The 21,919-nt window shown below is 27.6% G+C and overlaps 2 protein-coding genes across 2 annotated transcripts; one reads left to right on the forward strand and one right to left on the reverse strand.

Annotated features, from left to right (window-relative positions):
• Positions 1-1,734: 1,734 nt before the first annotated feature.
• LOC108337342 (beta-glucuronosyltransferase GlcAT14C) lies at positions 1,735-4,971 on the forward strand. The gene is made up of 4 exons (XM_017573844.2): positions 1,735-2,572; positions 3,001-3,076; positions 3,789-3,904; positions 4,007-4,971. Exons 1-4 carry the CDS (start codon positions 2,044-2,046, stop codon positions 4,573-4,575), a joined length of 1,290 nt encoding a protein of 429 aa, XP_017429333.1. The 5' UTR covers positions 1,735-2,043; the 3' UTR covers positions 4,576-4,971.
• A 10,643-nt stretch (positions 4,972-15,614) lies between these two features.
• Positions 15,615-17,447, reverse strand: LOC108337519 (B-box zinc finger protein 32). Its single transcript, XM_017574066.2, has 2 exons — positions 16,515-17,447; positions 15,615-16,244 (listed from the first exon to the last, which is right to left on the reverse strand). The coding sequence occupies exon 1, from the start codon at positions 17,265-17,267 to the stop codon at positions 16,530-16,532; it is 738 nt and encodes a 245-aa protein (XP_017429555.1). The 5' UTR covers positions 17,268-17,447; the 3' UTR covers positions 15,615-16,244; positions 16,515-16,529.
• Positions 17,448-21,919: the final 4,472 nt, after the last annotated feature.

Raw genomic sequence — 21,919 nt, forward strand, 5'->3', positions numbered from 1 at the left:
AATTACATTTTTTTATTTGTTTTAGATTAAATTACTTATTTGATTCTCTTAATTAAAAAAATAGTTTTTATGCTTAAAAACTATTTCTGTTAGGTCCGTAATTCATTTTTTTTATTTCTTTTAATTCGCGCGAGTTTAGATCTCTATTTGAATAACTATACTGATAAGTCTGGTAGTAAACGGAATATTCAAATAAACCCCAAAATCAAGAACCAAAAAATTGGAAAAACCATCAAAGTTTAATCTAAATCAGTTTATTTAAAAAATATATAATTTATTAATTTAGATTTTTTCTTAAAATAGTCAAAACTAACCCAAATTTTTTTATGTTTTATTTTTTATTTTGCAAATAAATTTATTATTAATAAATATTATTGAAATTGTAATATAAATATGATAATTTATTTTATTTTAAGATTTATACTATTTAAATTTTAAGAACCTATAAATTTAAATCTTATATTAATTTTTAACATCATAGAATTGTGATTTATATTTTTATAATAATGTTTTAATTCGGTTTTACCTTAATTTAACCATGATTAAACCATTGAACCTTGACTAGAATATAATATCATTTTATGTCTTGAAAACATCATTTAAACTAAAAGAATTTAAAATAGGAAAAATATAATATTGTTTTAATTATGTTTTACCTTAATTTAACCATGATTAAACCATTGAACCTTGACTAGAATATATTATTATTTTATGTTAAACTAAAAGAATTTAAAATAGGAAAAATATTATTTAAACTAAAAGAATTTAAAATAGAAAAAAGATATTTTGACATATATGATATTTTGACATAATATACATGTTATGTTTTCACTAATTATTATTTATTTACTAATGTATTGTTTATTTTAGACCTAATAAAAGTGTGTGAAAATATTATAAAAATATTATGTGTTACATTACCCTTTATAAACCGAGACATCTTCATCATGTCTTTTCGTTAAGAGATATTATAATAAAGTATTTCTAGTTTACTAAATCTCCTTCCAACATAAGAAAAATTATAACTAGCTCCTTAAAGTTTTCAAGACCAATAAAACATTTGAAACCTCAAGGTTGTAAGATACTGCAATAAATTTACAAAACAAATGCCGTAATAATGAAAAAAATAATAATATATGTTTTCTTATACAACAAAAGCAATATATCATAGAAACCAATCAACTGAATTCTGTTTCTTATGTGACGTTGGTATATATATAAATATATAAATAAATAAATATATATATATATATATATATCCAAATAAATACAGGCAATAATATATTATAATTCCTATAAATTACAATAAAAACAAAGATGTCAATGATGATTGAAATATAAAAATTTTAATGTTTTTCACTGTAAGAATCAATCAAAAAAAGAGTAGAGTTGAACATTTTCTTCTTGAATCTTTTTTTAAAGGTGAACTTGATGTTCTAACAAGAGGCATTTCATGAATTTCACTGCCATTTTATTAGGGAAAGGATTGTTCATGCAAACTCCCTCTCATCACATACCATTTTCACTAATTTATTCAACCAACAGAAAGTTTATTGTTTTCGGAAAGGGTCATAATAAGCTTTCAAATCTGTTGCAACCATGCTTTTTGTTTCCTTCCAGTTCAAGTTTTCAAACGTTAGGTACAAGTTTCAACATCCTTCACCTTTTTCCATTCTCAATCACAATCACACCTTCTACACTGATTTATCACCTTACTTCTCTCACTTTTTAAGATGAGTTTATAAACAAAATGCTGCAATAATGCAAAAAAAAAAAGTAATATATGATGTTTTTATACACAAAAGCATTTTTTTCTCTGATGTACCTTAGTTTCTATCTCCCATTTTTGCACTTTCTGAGATTCTTTAGCATTTGGAGACTTCATCCATGCATCAGATCCCCAGATCAAAGTCAGATCAAAGGCAAATTTTGTTGCTGCAGGATAATCTGTTTTCGCAATAGATGAACTTCTTCATGGCAGCCAAGTTTATCTGAATTTTAATCTTTCTAGAACCTTTTTTACATCCAATTACAACCACTCCAATGAGAACATCCAAATTTCCATGTAGGGGATTAGATTACCGTCTGTATCTTCTGATTTTTGTTGTGTGTCTGGTGTTGTATGGAACAGTTTCAAGATTGAATACTGCAAATGTTTCTCATGCCACAGTGTCTGAGTTAAGGCACTTCAATCCTAAGCATGTTGTATCAAAAGGAAAAGGGTACCCTCCTGTGCTTGCATATTGGATTCTTGGCACCGAAGGAGATACTAAGAAGATGCTGAGGCTGTTGAAGGCTGTGTACCATCCAAGAAACCAGTACCTGCTTCAGCTTGATGATTGTTCCTCTGAGTCTGAAAGAATGGATTTAGCCATTTCAATTAAGTCAATTAAGGTGTTTGAGGAATTTGGAAATGTGAATGTCATTGGGAAAAGTTATGCCATAAATAGGATGGGATCTTCTGCTCTCTCAGCTCCTCTGCATGCTGCTGCATTGCTGCTTAAACTGAACTCAGATTGGGACTGGTTCATCACATTAAGTGCTTCAGATTATCCTCTCATGACTCAGGATGGTAAGTGTCAATGATGCAAATTTTTTACATACTATAAAAACTTGCATTCTGAAGTTTTCTTGCTGTTAATAGTATGCATCATGACTTGGATTCCAAATTCAGGTCAATCTGAAATGTTAGAGGACTCTTAATTCAATAGCTCCAACCAAGCAAAAAAAAAAAACTGATTGCAAGAAATATTAGAATTGCCCTTTTCTTGGTTTGCGTGGTTATGTTGAGATCTAGAAAGAAAATGATCCATCAAAGATGCTGCAATGATTTAGCATATGCAATTTCTCATGATCTTCTTCTTAACACCTACATAGTACTTAGTGTTTCATAAACTGTAATAACCAAGGCATTAAACACTGATTTTAGAGCCTGAGATCTCTATCAATGTGCCTTCAATGGGATAGCAAATCAACCATGTTTTATTTATTTCTGTGCAGATATCCTTCATGCTTTCACATTCTTGCCAAGATATGTCAACTTCATTCATTACACTAACAAGACAATTCGGAACGAGTAAGTAGTCTGCAAATTAAGGTCTAGCATATTTCCTTAACTATATGCATATAATAAGAGTAAAATTTTAATCAAATAATCATAGTGATAACATTAACTGCTAACATAAAGAAGTAGTCTAGCAGTTACCTTTATTTGTTATGTATATAGTGAAGAGCCATACATTATCTGACTTCAATAAAGAAATCATCTAATCACAATTCACAATTGTTGCTGTCAAAAAGATGCAAGACACCAGGGTTTCTTTCTTAATTTATTCATCATTTTCACTCAAAAAGGTGTAGATTATGATCTTAATCAAAATGTGTTCAACCTTTCATGTTGGTATGGTATCAGAGAATGAAGAAACAAGCCTTTTCAAGATTTTTTTTACACAGATAGCACACTGTCAATTTCTTTTTACCAAAATAGCATAATGTAGGCTTTATTTACTCAGATAGCAGGTTTTTACTGTGCTAGTTCAGAACATAATTTTACATTAGCTTGCTTTTTTTAACAGAAACATCAAATATATGTTCAGAATTCAGTTTTTCAAAAATCAAATTCTGAAAAAGGTTTGCTATCTAGATAAATAAAACCTACAGTATGTTATTTTGGTAAAAGAAAATGATACTGTGCTATCTGTGCTATCTGTGTAAAAAATTGGCCTTTTCAAATATCACCACCATTCGTCTAATAGGTTTATAAAATGGTCGATGACCTGATGATGCAGGCAACGAGACATTAATCAAATTGTGGTAGACCAAAGTTTGCATTATGAAAAGAATAGTCCACTTTTCTTTGCTGTGGAATCAAGAGATACCCCAGATGCTTTTAAGCTATTTCGAGGTGAGTTCACCTTCAAACAGAGTCTGATAATTGAATTTTAATAAAGAAAAAGTACTATTTTCAGTCATTGGTTTCTTATTCATGTCTTTTTTCAATTAATAGGCTCACCCTGGATGGTTCTTACAAGAGCCTTCATGGAGTACTGTGTCACAGGGTGGGACAATTTACCAAGAAAACTTCTAATGTTCTTCACCAATGTGGCTTACCCTGTGGAATCATATTTCCACACAGTGTTGTGCAACTCCAAAGAGTTCCAAAACACCACTGTGGACAATAATCTAATGTACAGTCTTTGGGACACTGATCCATCTGAATCCCAATTTCTTGATATGTCACATTATGATACAATGCTGGAAACTGGTGCTGCATTTGCTCGTCCATTTGGCGAAGGTGATGTGGTTCTCGAGAAAATTGATGATTTGATCCTTAACAGATCATCCAATGGGCTGGTTCAAGGAGAGTGGTGTTCAAACTCAGAAACAAATAAGACCACAGCGGTTTCAGAATCTGAGGAAGAAGAACAAGAAGAAGAGTTCTTGTGCTCAGAATCTGGTAATGTTGATGTTGTAAAGCCAGGGCCATTTGGCATCAAGCTTAAGATTCTGCTAGCTGAAATTGTGAACACAAGAAAATTCAGACTAAACCAGTGCAAAGCCTTTGAAAGGTGGTGAAAAAATGGAATGTTGTGTTGCCAAAACCACTTTGAAATTGGATCCTTTTATATCCATCATGCTAACTGAATCAGACATTGAAACTTGCTGCTGCTATTTAGTCCTCAGAGTTTGGAACAGAAGATTCAAGATTGTGTCTGCTGAAAGCTGAGTTTGATTCCATTTCTCTATACCCAGAACAGTTTTCTTTGTTAAGATGTAATTTTGCTCATTTTGGTAACTTTTTTTCATGAATTTTTCTAGGATTGGCTTGGTGGGTCATTTGTAGTTTATCCCTTTGTTCTCACAGAGTAACAATTGAAGTAATCACTCTCTTAGAGCATAGTATATGAATTGTATAAATCACTTGCTATCTTTCTTTTCTATTTTAAACAGTTTAAAAATCATGAACACCAAACCCACCTTGTGTTCCTATAGGAAATTTCTTCATTTTTAGAGAAAAATTAAATGGGTTGAATTTAGTTTCATTTTTTTTAAACTTTTTTATTTTGGTAAAATAAATTAAATTTATTACATTTTAATTTCTTTAATTGAACTAGTCAAATCATATGGCACACATGCGTTCATTTTTTTTTGTGATGATAACAAATAATAAAATTATAATTATAAATAATTTTTCTAATTTTATTGTATATAGATTTTATTTATTTTGTTGGTAATTTTTTTATTATAGGTAGTTATTTTAATTTTAAAAAGGTTAAATTTAAAAAATGGTCAAATAAAAATATTAAATTTAAAAATACAATTAATAAGGTAAATACTTTAATTTAAAAACAGTTAATTATTAAAGGATAAAATGGAAAAAAAAAATTGTGAACACCAAATCTCATATATATATAACTAGTAGAAACACAAGTGCTATTATGTATCCACTTTTATTTTATTATAACAGAAGTTTTGTTAAACTACAAAATGATTTTTAATTATTGAAAAAAAATATTAATAAAAATGTAATTATAAAAGTAAATCATTTTTATAATTTTATCATAGATTAACAACATTTAATTAACAATATTTCAATATAATTAGTCAAGTAAACTATGTTCTAGTAAAAATCAGGTCGATGTTACATCAGTAAAATAAAAGAGAAATTACGAAAAAATAAATAAATTGAGATAAGAGGGTCTGGAGAATTTTAAACTTTTGCTTCTTTAATGAAATTTGAAATTCTCTAAATAATGAAAATATTCTATATAAGTTTTAAATTAAAATTTGAATTACCTTATAAATTAACACCTTAAGTAAAAAAAAATAGAGAAATGAATTTAAGGAGTGATGCATACTGTGAAACAAAATTAAAAAGTATTAATAGAATACAATATACATGAAAAATGCAAATATATTGATCTCATTAGATCTTGAGAGTGGATCCATAGACAAGTGTTTTTTATGATTGAAATTGATTTTTTTGTTGTTTAAAAGAAGAATATTTACTTGCAATAAACTCTCCTCTCAAGTCAATAAGAGAGTTTAGATCTTTTATGTATATAATAGTAAATACGAGTGATTACTAAGTAAGTATTTCTTAGGAAATACTATTTGTATTTATAGAATCAACATGAACCATAGATTTATATTATCATTTAAATGATATTTATCACAAGTATATAATAAGAGAGTAGTTAATAACAACATAATGATACCTCATCATAAATAATAATTATAATATTAAAACATCATATGCTTGGACGAACTGTACTCTTTAATATGTCTATTGAGATATATTTTAGTTGACAAAAATAGTCTCATACATTATGGATTCTAAGTTTTAAGGTTAAGAGTATTTTAAGATTAAGAATATTTGAATAATTTCTAATTCTTTTTTAGTTTGAATTAAAAATAAAAATTATTAAAATACTCCTACTGTGTTTAAAGTATGTCTTTTTTTATGAATAGAAATTTTTTTGTCAACTAAAATTTAATACTCTTTAAGAGGTTACATAAGTTAGCAAACTCATATATATATATATATATATATATATATATATATATATATATATATATATATATATATATATATATATATATAATTGGTTATTTAAATTGAAATGAAATTAGTTTTAGAAGGGGATTAAATAAAGTTTTGAAATATTTTACAAGATCATAGTGATTAACCGGTCCTAAAGTTTCTAAAAAAGATTGTAGTGAAACACTTAATATTTCATATGGTCAATAACTTTTCTATATTCCTGTTTTAAGTTGTGTATATCTACATATCTACAGGTGCTTCGATTGAAAAATTTTAATATTAACTTCGTGTTCTATTTATTTTGTACAGGATCCATAATGCACAATATGTTTATATTTTAGTTTAACAAAGAAGGTCTGGGTATACACATTTAATTTTAATACAATATATGACTCAAAACTTTAATTATAAATTACAATTATACAACAATATTGTACTCGTACATACACAACAATAGTTAGTTATAAAATCTTAACCTCAAATTCATAATATTTTAACTTTTATAATAAGAATTACATTTTACCATAGATTGCTCTATACTTTTGTTTACATTTTATTTTAACAATTCCAAATTTATTTTTAGAAATAAAAAATATTTCTAGATAGTGCAATTTGTAAGTCAAAAATGACTTTTAAATTATGTAATCTGAATTATGTGCTTTTATCCTCTCACCATCACCACCTACCCCCTCATCCAACACTTGCCTCAAACCATCATCTACACCCTCAGTAAATTGTGCAACCTCACCACCCTCATTAACCTAAGGTACAACTTCCTCACCTCCCTCATCAACGTTGTATTCAATCATGTGAATCACATCAGGTTGAGAGATAGTGTGCACAACATATAAATGAACTTGTCCATTTAAGTGAGCTAAATTGACCATATGCATGGCACCTACGTCATCACACAATGGTTCTAGCTTATCATCTAATACAGGACCACATCCAACAGAAAACCACAGATCCTTAAAATCGTCGTACCCAAGACTTTTCACTACACTAACTACAACAAAATAACTCCATAAGTCAGGATCAAAATACATTGTCTCACTTTCCCCTTCATGTTTTAGGCACCCGTCATTCACGAATTTCCTCCCATGGTGAATAACAACCTCTATATCATCCATCACACACAACACAATGAACAATATTCTACACCTACAAATAACCCTAAAACGACAAAAAAATACCGCTTATTAAAGTGATAATGACAGAACAAACAAAAGGTTTAAAGATGGGGGACATGGGGACATGGGGGACCACAACTGCAATATGAAAACACCACATTTTCAGACAACCCCAGCCCCACATTCAAAAAACATCCCTAGATAACAACAGAAACAACCGAATATTAAATTCACATCTATGTAAAGTACACATACTAACCTTCCAGTAAATTCCACTTCACGCACACCTACAACGACTTCACGTTTGACGTCCAAACTCCAATCACGAACCTCCAAAGCCCTAGTCAAGTCTGTATCCTCTCCACTAAACACTTCGCTCAAGCTTCGGATGCACTCTCCTCTCAGATTTCTAATCCCAGATTCAATTTCTTTGAACCCTAAATCCCATTTCAGATTTCCCTAATTTTATATTATTACGTTTAAAATAATTCAACGAATAATGTCACGTTTAAACTCTGAACAAGCCACGTTTCAAGAAAAAAACACATCATCCTCTCACATGTGCAAAAACTTAACCCCGTTAACGAAATTTAACGGCAGGGGCTTATTTGATGCAAATTACCACTTATAAGGACTCAATTGGGGACTCTAATAAGAAGGTGATCAAAATGGGAAAACTTCACATAAATTGGGACAACTAAAGGTTTAAACCTTTCTTTAATTGAACTAGTCAAAACATATGGCATACATGTGTTCATTTTTTTTTGTGATGATAACAAATAATAAAATTATAATTATAAATAAATTTTCTAATTTTATTGTATATAGATTTTATTTATTTTGTTGGTAATTTTTTTATTATAGGTAGTTATTTTAATTTTAAAAAGGTTAAATTTAAAAAATGGTCAAATAAAAATATTAAATTTAAAAATAAAATTAATAAGGTAAATACTTTAATTTAAAAACAGTTAATTATTAAAGGATAAAATGGAAAAAAAAATTGTGAACACCAAATCTCATTTATATATAACTAGTAGAAACACAAGTGCTATTATGTATCCACTTTTATTTTATTATAACAGAAGTTTTGTTAAACTACAAAATGATTTTTAATTATTGAAAAAAAATATTAATAAAAATGTAATTATAAAAGTAAATCATTTTTATAATTTTATCATAGATAAAATTTTTTTATTGTGTAATATGAATAATCATTTGAATTAAAAAATTAATTATTAAAAAGGTAAAATTGAATAGTGATTTTTCATTATAAGGAATTATTTAAATTAAAAAAATAGTTACTACAAATAAAACTGAAAAAAAAATGTGTACGGATAAATTCCTTTTAAGTTTTATTATAGTATAGATGAATATAAAGAAAACATTTTTACTACAAATAAATATGTAAATTAATTTCAGTATCAAAATATATTTAATAATTCAAAAATATTAATTGTTGAATTTTTTTTTAATTGACCGAGTTTATTTTCCTATTAAGGTTTACAATATTTTTTTGATTGGGATCAATAAGATATTTTCAAGTCGAAATTACTTTAAACTTATCATGGACACAATTTTGTTTTTTTACATCAATGATATTTTTTTTAATATTATTGGTGGAAAGTTTTTAATTGGTTTTTAAACCAATGTCAACAAGAACTCATTTACACATTAACTAAAAAATATCGGTAAAAGAAGTCAACAAAAAATGTAAGTGACATCTGTAAAAAAAATTAACTTTAACATAATTGATTGAAAATTTTAATTAACCTTAATTGTAAAATAACTTTAATTTATATTGATTGAAAAAGCATTTGAGCTATGTCAACCATTAACATTGAGTGAAAACTCCAACTTTCATAGATTAGAAAACAGTTTTATTGTTACCAATAAAAAAAAGTTAATATAAGAATATATATATATATATATATTTATATATACATATATATATATATATATATGTATATAAATATATATATATATATATATATAGTTTTGCATGTTAGGTATATTGATTGAAAAATGTAAGCCATGTAAACCAAAAACAAACTCTATTAATGTTGAATGGAAACTTCAAATTGGAAAATATTTTTATTATTACTAATAAAAAAAATAGTTAACATATAAGAAAAAAAATAGTTTGAGAAATAACTTCAACTTATGTTAGCAAAAAAGTAACTTTAATAAAAAATAATAATTTTGGTTGACATTAGTCGATAAACAATTTCAACTAACACCAATTAAAAATAACAAGTGATGTTAACGGAAAATAAATGTGTTTGACATCAATTTAAAAATATAATTGATGTTGAAAAAGAAAATTCTACCTATTTTTGTTTGAGAATTGGAAGATAAATGACCTCAATCTATAAAAGAAACAACTATGCCAACCATATTAGTCCAAAAACTACATTTAATTAACAACATTTCAATATAATTAGTCAAGTAAACTATGTTCTAGTAAAAATCAGGTCGATGTTACATCAGTCAAATAAAAGAGAAATTACGAAAAAAAAATCGAGATAAGAGGGTCTGGAGAATTTTAAACTTTTGCTTCTTTAATGAAATTTGAAATTCTCTAAATAATGAAAATATTCTATATAAGTTTTAAATTAAAATTTGAATTACCTTATAAATTAACACCTTAAGTAAAAAAAAATAGAGAAATGAATTTAAGGAGTGATGCATACTATGAAACAAAATTAAAAAGTATTAATAGAATACAATATACATGAAAAATGCAAATATATTGATCTCATTAGATCTTGGGAGTGGATCCATAGACAAGTGTTTTTTATGATTGAAATTGAATTTTTTATTGTTTAAAAGAAGAAGGTTCACTTGCAATAAACTCTCCTCTCAAGTTAATAAAAAAGTTTACATCTTTTATGTATATAATAGTAAGTACGAGTGATTACTAAGTAAGTATTTCTTAGGAAATATTATTTGTATTTATAGAATCAACATGAACCATAGATTTATATTATCATTTAAATGATATTTATCACAAGTATATAATAAGAGAGTAGTTAATAACAACATAATGATACCTCATCATAAATAATAATTATAATATTAAAATATCATATGCTTGGACGAACTGTACTCTTTAATATGTCTATTGAGATATATTTTAGTTGACAAAAAGAGTCTCATACTTATGAATTCTAAGTTTTAAGGGTAAGAGTATTTGAATAATTTCTAATTTTTTTTTATTTTGAATTAAAAATAAAAATTATTAAAATACTCATATTGTGTTTAAAGTATGTCTTTTGTTATGAATAGAAATTTTTTTGTCAACTAAAATTTGATACACTTTAAGAGGTTACATAAGTTAGCAAACTCATGTATATATATATATATATAATTGGTTATTTAAATTGAAATGAAATTAGTTTTAGAAGGAGATTAAATAAAGTTTTGAAATATTTTACAAGATCATAGTGATTAATCGGTCCTAAAGTTTCTAAAAAAGATTGTAGTGAAATATTATATTTGTTCACCCAAGACTATGTGCATTTCTGGTTACAAATTGAAATGTAAGGGATTCCTCTAATTAATACATTATTACAAGTATGTTTACTAGGACTTTTAGCTTACAACAATACAGCACGTATACATCACCACTCTCTTATCTATCCCCTTTCGCATATCTTAAGATAAAAGAATACAAATATTTTTTTTTCACTAATAATTTATGTCTTTTACAATTATTCTTTAATTGTCATTTATATTTATCACAAAAAAAATTTTAAAGGTGGATGGATAATCCTCAAAGACGATATAAAATGCAACTCTTGGCCAAGAGAACGTTTCACAAAGTGAACTTTTTTGCAACTAACACTTTTTCAAATTATCTGTAAAATGTTTATGATCTAGCACTTGTATGCTTAAGACAAACGCACAAGCAAAAAAACATTGATATCTCGTACAAAATCATCAACAAATTATGTATTGAAACTATATTCATATACGCATTTTGAATAAGACTAGTGTTTTGATCTTTTGTTGCATGACAAAGTTATAGTACTTAGTATTATTTTAGTTGAAATAATTTCTTCTACATTAATTCAACTTGTTGCCCTTTAGAATTTCTATATTTTTAAATATCCTTTCTTGTAGTGATATATATGACCAATTTCAAGATATATTGTGTTAGAGCTTTTATAGGAATTTATGGTCAACCGGCCAAAGACTTTACACAACACTTTGATAATTTCGTATTGATGTTGTCTTATAATATATTGTCTTTAAGAATCTTGCATCTTATGTATTATAAATGTTAAAAAATAGACTATCTAAAATTTGCATAAGACAAGATAACTTGATGATTTATCAAAATTTAAACTTCTTATTCATATAATCTTATCATTATTGTAAATTTGAATTATTTAACCAACTATTTTAACTTCCTTAATTAATCAAAATTGGTCTCGATTTCAAAATATAGATTCTTCATATTATTACAAGGTTGGTGATATTACAAACATTTCATAAACTTTTTTAATGGTTATGCAATATTAAATGTAACTAACACAATAAGGCCTTTTACATATTTTAGATATTTTTAGACCAGTTTTTTGTCTTACGTTATTGCAAAACATGTAAATTTAGGGGGGAAACACACAGTGTAAATTTATGTCGAATTAATTTATGTCGAATTTGGTAGTGTCCAACGTAAATTCACATCGAACTATAATGAAATTAATGTTTTTAAGTTTGTTTAAGTTTAGCATGTTACATTTCAAATGAAGGGTTTTGATAAAGTTAAAGAAGAGTTGGTGAATCCAGAAACCAAACTTAAGACACAGGTTGGACCACGGGAAGAAAATTAAGTTGTACAAGTTTAAGGGTATTTAGTATCCTTATAACTTAGATACCTTTGAACCTATTCAACTCAATCTTCTTTCTGAGTTACTCAACCTTTTTTCTAAGTTTGACTTTTTTATCAACTAATTCTTCCTCAATTTTATCAATAATTTTTCCTTTAATTTTGCACAAACTAAAACAAGTTCAAAAATACCCATTTCAATATAATATTTTTTATTCGTAGTAGAAATGAACCAATGTGATAATTAGGGTTCAATTTTGATTTTAATTATCATAAAAATAAAATAAAATAAATTACCACTACAACATATTTTTACAAATAAAACAATGGGACATTGATGCAAAGTTGTGACTAAGTTCGTCAATAAATAGTCAACGTTACAAATACAAATGTAAATATTAGCAAACAAACCTTAACGGTTAAACAAAGCCAACGAGAATACAAAAATAAATTTCCAAATCACCACTATTTCGTCATAGGAGAATAAATCCTAACTTGCAAAAGCATTTTTACTGTTTTTGTGTACTAGGAAATGAGAAAGAGAATCTTGAATTTGATATATAAGAAGAAATTTATGTATTCGCTACAACTTATTTACAAAAATATTATCACATTGTTTTTTTAGTTAACTTCTTCATTGTTAAACATAAATTAAGCAACGTAAATAACTATTTTTGTGTTAATGTCTATTACAATTCAAACATTAATTTAATCAACAATTATTCTAATTTAATTAAAACATTGCACTACCTTAATCAATGTATTGTAGTCTAAAAAATTAAATAAATAACACATGGAGGTATAGAATAAGTGCATGTGTATGTTTATCATTTTTCTTTAATTAGTAGCAGTTATACAATAATGGCCTTACTATTAATTTAATGAATGAATATTTCTATTAAATGAATGTGACTTTTATGTTAATTGGTATACGGATGTTTTTACATGCATGGAAAGTGATCGAATGCCTTAGGAATTAATTAAAGAAAAATTAAAAATAAGTTTGCGAGTTTCGCTAGAAAAATAGTAAGGATAATACGTCTGTTGAAAAGAAATTAATATTTCTTATATTTAAGAAAAACAACTATGTATATATTATTATTATTTTATAAAAAATTAAAGGTAGTAACATTACTAAGGCCAATTTATGAAAGAAATTTATAATTGCACCTTAAGATTTCAATGATTCTCTAAAATTATAAACGCTTCTATAATTAAATATGAATATGCACTTCTTCTAAATTAATCCATTGGTTATTGATCATTGGCTCTCAAGGAATTTAACTCAATTCAGTATAATAGTGTGCATAAATGATTATGAATACTCTTAAATTTAAGAAAAAAAAAATGTCCTTATTAATAAAAACAAAATCACCCGATATAATTTTGTTTTAGTGTTTAACCTATTCCCCTTAAAGAAAAAGCTTTTAACCTCTTAAACAGTTTTCACCCTGAATAATTTAGTTGCTTCACATTGATAAGTTACTACATTTCAGTTTTCTATTACCATTATTATTATCATTACTATTATTATTATTATTATATATAATATATATTATATTATATTATTATTAAAAAGTTAATCAAAGATAGGAACACTATATATTTTGCATCGATATACAAAAAAGATCTCTTAATTATATTAGAAATAATTTATGAAATTGAACAGTCGTGGTCTAAATAGAAATTTCCATATTAAAATATCTAAAACACTAATTATTGGCTTAGTTAATTTTTCTTCCTTTAGTTAGCACTTTATGTTTCATTTTTTATCATTGTTTATTTTTTATAGGCATTCTTCATCATTGTAATTTTCGTAAAAATTCTCCTTGTAAGTTCTTAGTTTTCTTTTTTTTTATATTTTGTTTCTATCATCTAAGTCTAGTAGTATCTCTATACGCACTACCATAAAATATTAATTATTAATAAAATTGTATTAAGATAAAAATTTTGTTGACAAAACTAAATTTATCAACAGATATTATTAATAGATTTTAAAATTTTAATTACCAATAGATATTTTTATTGATAATGCATCTATCTATAAATTAGAATTTTTATTACTAATTAAAATATTTATCAATAATGAATTCATTTGTAAAATTCATCAATAATCTAAATGTTTATTATCAACAAATATTTTTATTAAGTACACCAATTTTTTTGTTTTGAATTTTAACTATCTGATAAAATCTATCAGTAATTGATTTTTTTAATCCGTTAATAATTTATTTATTTTTAAAAAAAATCCAATAATAAATCGATCAATAATTTTATTTTTTCTAAAATTCATTGTTAAGCTTGTCAATAACTAGTTTTTTAAAAAAAAAATTCAAAATTGTATTGTTTAAAGTTTGTCGATAATTTTGTTTATAAATTCATAAATAAAACAAGCACCAATTTTATCGTCAAATACAATAAAATATTTTTTTATAAATTAATTAGATAGAGAAGAAGAAGGATGATTAGAAGAAAGAAGAAGATGAATAGGAGAAACAGAAAGAAAAGATGATGATAATGACAGCGACAATATTTAAGGAGGTCGAGACGATGACAATAATGCATGAGAAAAAGAAAAAAAAGAAAAAAAAGTGAATGTAACAATAGACACAACCGCGATGATGGTGAAGGAGGAAAGAAAGAAGAAGAAAATAAAAAGAAAAAAAGAGAAAGAAAAAGATCAAATCATGATATTTATCAATACATTTTTATCCACAGATAAAAATTTTCGACAATTACAAATATATATTTACTGATGTCGATAAGATTTATTGATAAAGTTTTTACGACCGATAAATCATTAGTAATTTTAATTTACGAATAAATTTTTATAATTATTAGCAGATTTTGATATATGGTTGATATACACCATTTCAAAGATTGATTGGTTTAAATGGAAAGTAGAATAAAATATAAGGATGATTTTGGATAATTTAACCTTTTATCTATTGACTCTAAAGATGATTTTGGAGAAATGACAGACAGTAGCATGGTCTCTTAAGTTTCTTAAAAACCTGTCTTATAATTAAACAATTAAAAACATGGAAAGCTTATAGCCATTAGTTGATGAATATTTTAAGGAAATGAAATAATGGCTAAGAATGAGCCATGACAACAAAACCAATGTTATGAATTTAAATTAAAAGTAAGGGAAACATGTGGTTTAGACATAATGAAGCCCATTGGAGCAGAAAGAATCTAAAAACGCAACAACAACAATAAAAAAACAACTGCTTCTCTCTCTTGGTAGTAGGATTCTTGCAATAATAACTTTAAACTGCAACCACAACGAAGTGCTTTGCTACTCATAGACCCAGCTCATGTGGCACTTTTGAGAAGCACGTTTAGACCTCACATACATATATTTGATTGAGGCTTTTTTTAACCGCTTGTTTTTCACTGGTTGTTGACGTGCATTATTACCAGCTGGGACCAAAACCAGAAACGTAGCAGACGTGTGGTTTTCAAACTCGCTACTCCTAGTTACTGTCTCAGTGATACAACATCATCAATTATGGTTGTTGGTTCCTGTTCAGAACCGAATCAATAACCTTGACAAAACCAAACATCAAATTTCTTCCACAATTCAGATATTGCCCTTTCGATAACAAGTGGCACCTACCATTGCCGCTTTTTCTTTTTACTAACTCACTCAGACACGTGCCTCCATCACCATTCATTTTATTTACAACAATCATGTGGTCTCACGCATTTGCCTTTCTTCTCAAACATCCATTTTCTGTTTAGCCAAAAGAAAATTTTGGATTAAGATTATGAATCAGGTCGAATATTATTAACCTTAATCAGAAATTTAAAGACTTGAACATGAACAAAAGTATAATGTTTTGTTATGAAGAAATTTGGGAATGGGTTGATTCATCCAATTGATACACATTGGTAAACACATTAATAATGAAGATATTTGTAGTGTTCTAACCCTAAATGCGAAAACGGAAAAGAAAATTGAAAACAAATCCACACTTTGGTTAATCGTAGGATTACAACATACAATTCCATGTATTGGCTATGACTCGCCCCATCCCTCGTGCAAATCGCGGGGTAGCGTCAAGACACGTGCGAGGTTTGCATGTGCGGCCAGAATCAGCTTAGCTGGCACTCCGGAGATTTTCTCCAACCTCACCAGATTCTGCCACGTGGCCACACTTCTGTCCCCACAAAATCTCAGGCCCAGCCAAAACGACGTCGCCGCGGCCACCCTGAACGGAAGCAAATTCCACTTTCCGAGGCACACGCTCAGAGCGTGCGACGCCACGCGGTTACCGTTCTCTCCTATTCCGAACCCTAAACCTATCTCTCTGCTCCATTTTGCGAACACCTCCTCCTGCTCCACCGATCCGACCTTCTCCCGTTGCTTCTTCGCTTCCCGAGACGCGTCGCCGGTCACCGAACTCGAAAAACTCCTCCTCCTTTTCTTCCCCGCCGCGCCGCGCGTCGCCTTAATCTTCTTCGTGGCGCAGGACTCGGAACTCGAGACGCAGGTGGAGGACGAAGGGAGAGAATCGCCGTCGTCGGAAAGAGCCTTCTCCGGCGAGCAAGAGGTGCAGGTGGATGGAAAGGTGGCGCCGGCGATGTAGATTCCGGTGGAACGATTGCATTTGGCGCAGATACGGCGACGGAAGTGGCGAGCGACGAGGAAGTTGGCGGCGTGCACGGCGGTGTCGCAGTCGCCGCAGAGAAATGCGGAATCGGCGGGACAATAGAGGGAAGCTTGGTTATTGCAAAGCTCGCAAGCCTTGCCCATCGTCGCAAGAACCTTACTCCGAACGTTAACTTGAAAAAAAAAATTGCGTTGTTCGGTGAATAGGGTTTGAGAAAAAAGTGAGAGAGAAGAAGGCGAAAATTGCAGAGGGCGTGTTCGTGTTATGTATACAATGTTAGGGACAGTGTCTCATATTAATACCCCTGGTGACGAACATAGCATAGCATATTTAAAATAAGTAACGCAACCAAAAAAAACTATGCCTTTTGCTTTCCAATGCTTATTTCTGTCCTTTTGTTTTACTTGTGGCTACGAATGTGAGCTCCTCAAATCTTCACCCCCTAACAGTTAAACACCATACATCCATGCATGCTTTCATACATACATACATACATGCATAACACATCAACCATGCTTCATTTAATATAATATTTCATAATATATAATATTGTTTGTGGACATACTTAATTATAAAATATCTTTTCAATCAAACATTAATATACTTTTTACTACCTCTAATCATTACAACATCATATCAAAAGCAAGATATATATATAAATTATAAAAAATAATTAATGTAATATATCAAATTAATAACATTGTCTATTGTTTTAGGTACACGATCGATCCACTTCACTTTTAAAAAAAAAATGTCACTTCAAATTTATAGTTTTAGAAAAACTAAACAATTTTTAACTTTTAAAGGCCATAGATTGAGCTTTTATAGCTAGTTATTTTTGAAATTGGTGCATGTCGAGTTAAAAACACACACACACAAATTAGATCCGAAACATCCTAATTGTTACTTATCGAAACGAAACAAACGAAACATAGGAAAGAAATCTGAATCTTTTTCATTTATTTGTTTCGTATACACTTTACTAATATAGCTTTTAACTACAATAATAATCTAAGAAACAATCAACGTGCTATTATAACATTTGAAGTATCCACACCGATTAAAAATTCGTGTGCCTAACACCCCTTTCTAAAACAAGGAAAAACACGAGGAAAAAATGTTTATATACCTAATATAACCAAGCTACAGCACGAGTAATATTCGTTGCCACCACTATTCTTAGCCTCTTCTTTTACACTGTCAAAAAGAAAAAAAAAACATTAACATTATTTTTCGGAATAACGCTATCAAATATTCAATTCTTTTGTCGATCAAAAATTGTTTTCTTACTTATATTAATAAAAATAAATAAAATTGTTCTTTATTTTTTTCCATATAATATGCAGTGTTCTTTTAACAACGTAAAATGATTGAAACTGATGGAAAGAGTGACTTTTTCTGGTTTTTCGGTTATCTGAGTTTGCTACGTCTGTTTCTCGTGCCTCTTATCCTTGGCATTCAAAACCTCGTCTCTCTCGAACTCTTTTTAATAATTTTTTTTTCTGCATAATGTCATTTTCTATTTATATATTTTACTAATTTCGTCACAATAAATGGTTTTAATATTTGATTTTTGAAAATTGATAAAAAGTGGAAGCTAAAGTTAGGGTAAGGTCTAAGAAAATAGAAGTGGTTGGTAATTAAGATGGAGGTGGAAAATATCTGATTCTGTACACACGAAAAAAGGAAAAATATCTGTATGTTGAAATGGTGAAGAATGAGTACGAACCACGTCAGAAGCATTTTCCACCACAAATTTTATCTATCAGCGATTCTTCTCCACGTTCCATTCTCATCATGAAACCCTATTATTGCTTGATCAATCCAAAAAATAAGATTAAGAAAATGATCGAGTTTTAAAAAATATAAAAGTGGAAATAAATATATAGTTCATTAATTATTTATCTGAAAGTAGAAAGGTGGTATAAATTGAGTTTGAAGTTTGAATGGAAGATGAAATTGAAAAGGGTGGTTGCAGTGGTTGCTTAGGTGCACGAAAATTAAAAGGAATACTGTGAGAACGTCATCTACCAGAAATAATATTTTAACGAATAAATTTTTTACGTTTATTTGAAAAAAATATAAAAATTTATTTTATGATTATTTTATTTTTGTATTATATGTCAAATGTAAAAATGAAAATTATAAAAGAATAGTAGTAGATGAAGTGGCAAGATCCGGAAGAAGCGTAATAAATAAGGTATGTGTGAACCACATTGATGGATTGCACCAAACAAAACTAATGTTGTTCTTACGACCCTTCATTCAATTCTACCTGTCTCCTTTTAAACTACGTCTCACAATTTCTTTTTTCCGTTTATACCCATTCTTCTACATGGTAAAATTCGTGAAAGAAAAACATCCTCTAACACCAAAATCAAACTACTTAGGACTACAATAGTCCCAAAAGGGTAAACTTTTATATTTTATGAGTGAAAAATAGTAAAAGAGAGTGAAGAATAATGTATAGAAACTTATTGCATGTCAAAATATCAATTACCATTGGTGAAACGGGTATATAATACATTTTAGATTCTTTTTTCTTAACTTTTTTTTTTTTACTTTGATTCAAGCTATTATTAAATGTTGTGAATTGTTTGTTGTTTGATTTCTAAATTGTTTCCAAAATATCAAAATTTTACCATAAATTTGATATATGTTTTATGCTTTTTAATACTAGTTGATTAAAAAAATGTGGTTAAATATCTTCCACTAACATATAACATATGTCTAAACTTTATGATAAATTAGACATATTTTAAGTTTTTTGATATTAAGATTAATTTCTCTTTTAACATTCAACACATAAAAATTTATGGATAAGATATATTTTTAATCCCTAAATTTGATACAAAATTAATATTTTTTTATATTCCAAATTTTAATATATTTTAATTTTTAAAATTTAAAAATAAATAGATATAGTCATTTTAATCTAACAAATTTTAGTTTTTTTTAAGTGTTAAACAGTGATTTAGATTGACATTTATTATGTTGAACGATATAAATAACTCAAATGTTAGTCTAAATCACTGTTTTACACGTCAAAAAAATATAAAACAATGATAATTTTAAAAAACTATAATAATTCATTTTTAAAGTTTAAAGATCAAATTAAATAAAATTTTAGATAAAAAGAAATTCAAATTCCTTAAAACTTAAAAACTAAAAACATATTTAACACAAAAGATATAATAAATTTGTCACGTATTTTTCAAGTTTTCCAATAAAAAAATCTATAAAAAAATCTAATTTCCTCTTTAACGTACAACACATGTTAAAATTATATGCTAAATTAGATACATATTTTACGTTTTTGAATACTAAATCTAATCTCCTCTTTTAACACATCAAAACTCTGATAAATTAGACACGTCTTCTAAATTTTTCGACAATAAACTATTTTCTTTAATATACAACACTTGTCAACACTCTATGATAAATTAGACACATGTTTTAAACTTTCCAATACTAAACCTAATTTTTTCTTTAACATACAACACATGTCACAACTTTATGAGAAGTTAGATACATATTTCCATTGCTCAATCTTCTCTTTAACATACAACAAATGCCAAAACTCTATAATAAATTGGACACATGTTTTATGTTTTCTGATATACTAAATCAAGTCTCCTTGTTAACATATAACACATCAAAACTCCACGATAAATTAGATACATAGTTTAAGCTTTCTAAATCCAAACCTAATTTATTCACATACCACACATGTCAAATTTCTATAATTAGACGCATGTTTTAAGCTTTCCTATTCTAAAGATAATCTTCCCTTTAACATATAATAACACATGAAAACTTTATATAAACCAAACACATGTTTTACACTTTCCATTAAGAAACGTACTCTTCTCTTGTAACACAAGTTACTCTTCTCTTTATAATACAACACAACACAGTGGATCAATGTTAAAGAACGTGTCTTCAAACATTAAATAAATAACGTCAAAAATTTTGACAATTCAGACGTCTCTATTATTGTATTTATTTATAACAATATCATCGATCATTTTTAATGTTTTTTGGATTTTTGACATTGAATGCGAGACGTTGTAATCTTATTTTACAATGATAATTAAAAATTAGGGTTGAAAAATAAGAAGCCAAATACAGTTTATAAATGATGAGAATGTGTTTTGAGTGGGACCTGAAAAGAGGTGGAAGTGGAGAGGGTTTATTAATATGATATCCACATGGAGCAAAGCAATAGCCTCAACTTTCGTTGCACCAAACAAGAGCCACATAAACATTTCATGTTTTCATTTTTCTCATTTCGCAATCGTTAAAGAAATAATGAAAAAAATCTGAATGGTACGATAATTTTTGTGACACAGAATGAATTTACCTTTTCCTTTTGAAAGTGACACAAGAAAATTACCAAGGGGAAGAGATGAATGGAATGATGATATTTTTTTGGGTACATTGTGTGATATGATGCTACGTGTTACAAATGAGCATTTTATGGTGTGGCGAAAATTGAGGTGGTGATGATTTGGTTTCAATGTTTTTGGGAATTCAGCTTTCAATGAAATGTGTTATTGTGAGGCTCTCCTAAGAGAACATTGTGTGGATGATTACGAAGGTTTATGTATAACTTTTATATTTTTATTTTGAAATATATATATATATATATATATTAATTTTGGAAATTTAAATTTAAATTTCAAAATTTCTTTGTAAACATTTCCTATATTTGAATTGATTTTTACGATATTCTACATAATATATTAGATTTAAATAACATAAATAAAATAAAATAAAATGCATTATATTATTA

This window comes from Vigna angularis, chromosome 7 (genome assembly GCF_016808095.1).
Source record: "Vigna angularis cultivar LongXiaoDou No.4 chromosome 7, ASM1680809v1, whole genome shotgun sequence".
Lineage (NCBI taxonomy): Eukaryota > Viridiplantae > Streptophyta > Magnoliopsida > Fabales > Fabaceae > Vigna > Vigna angularis.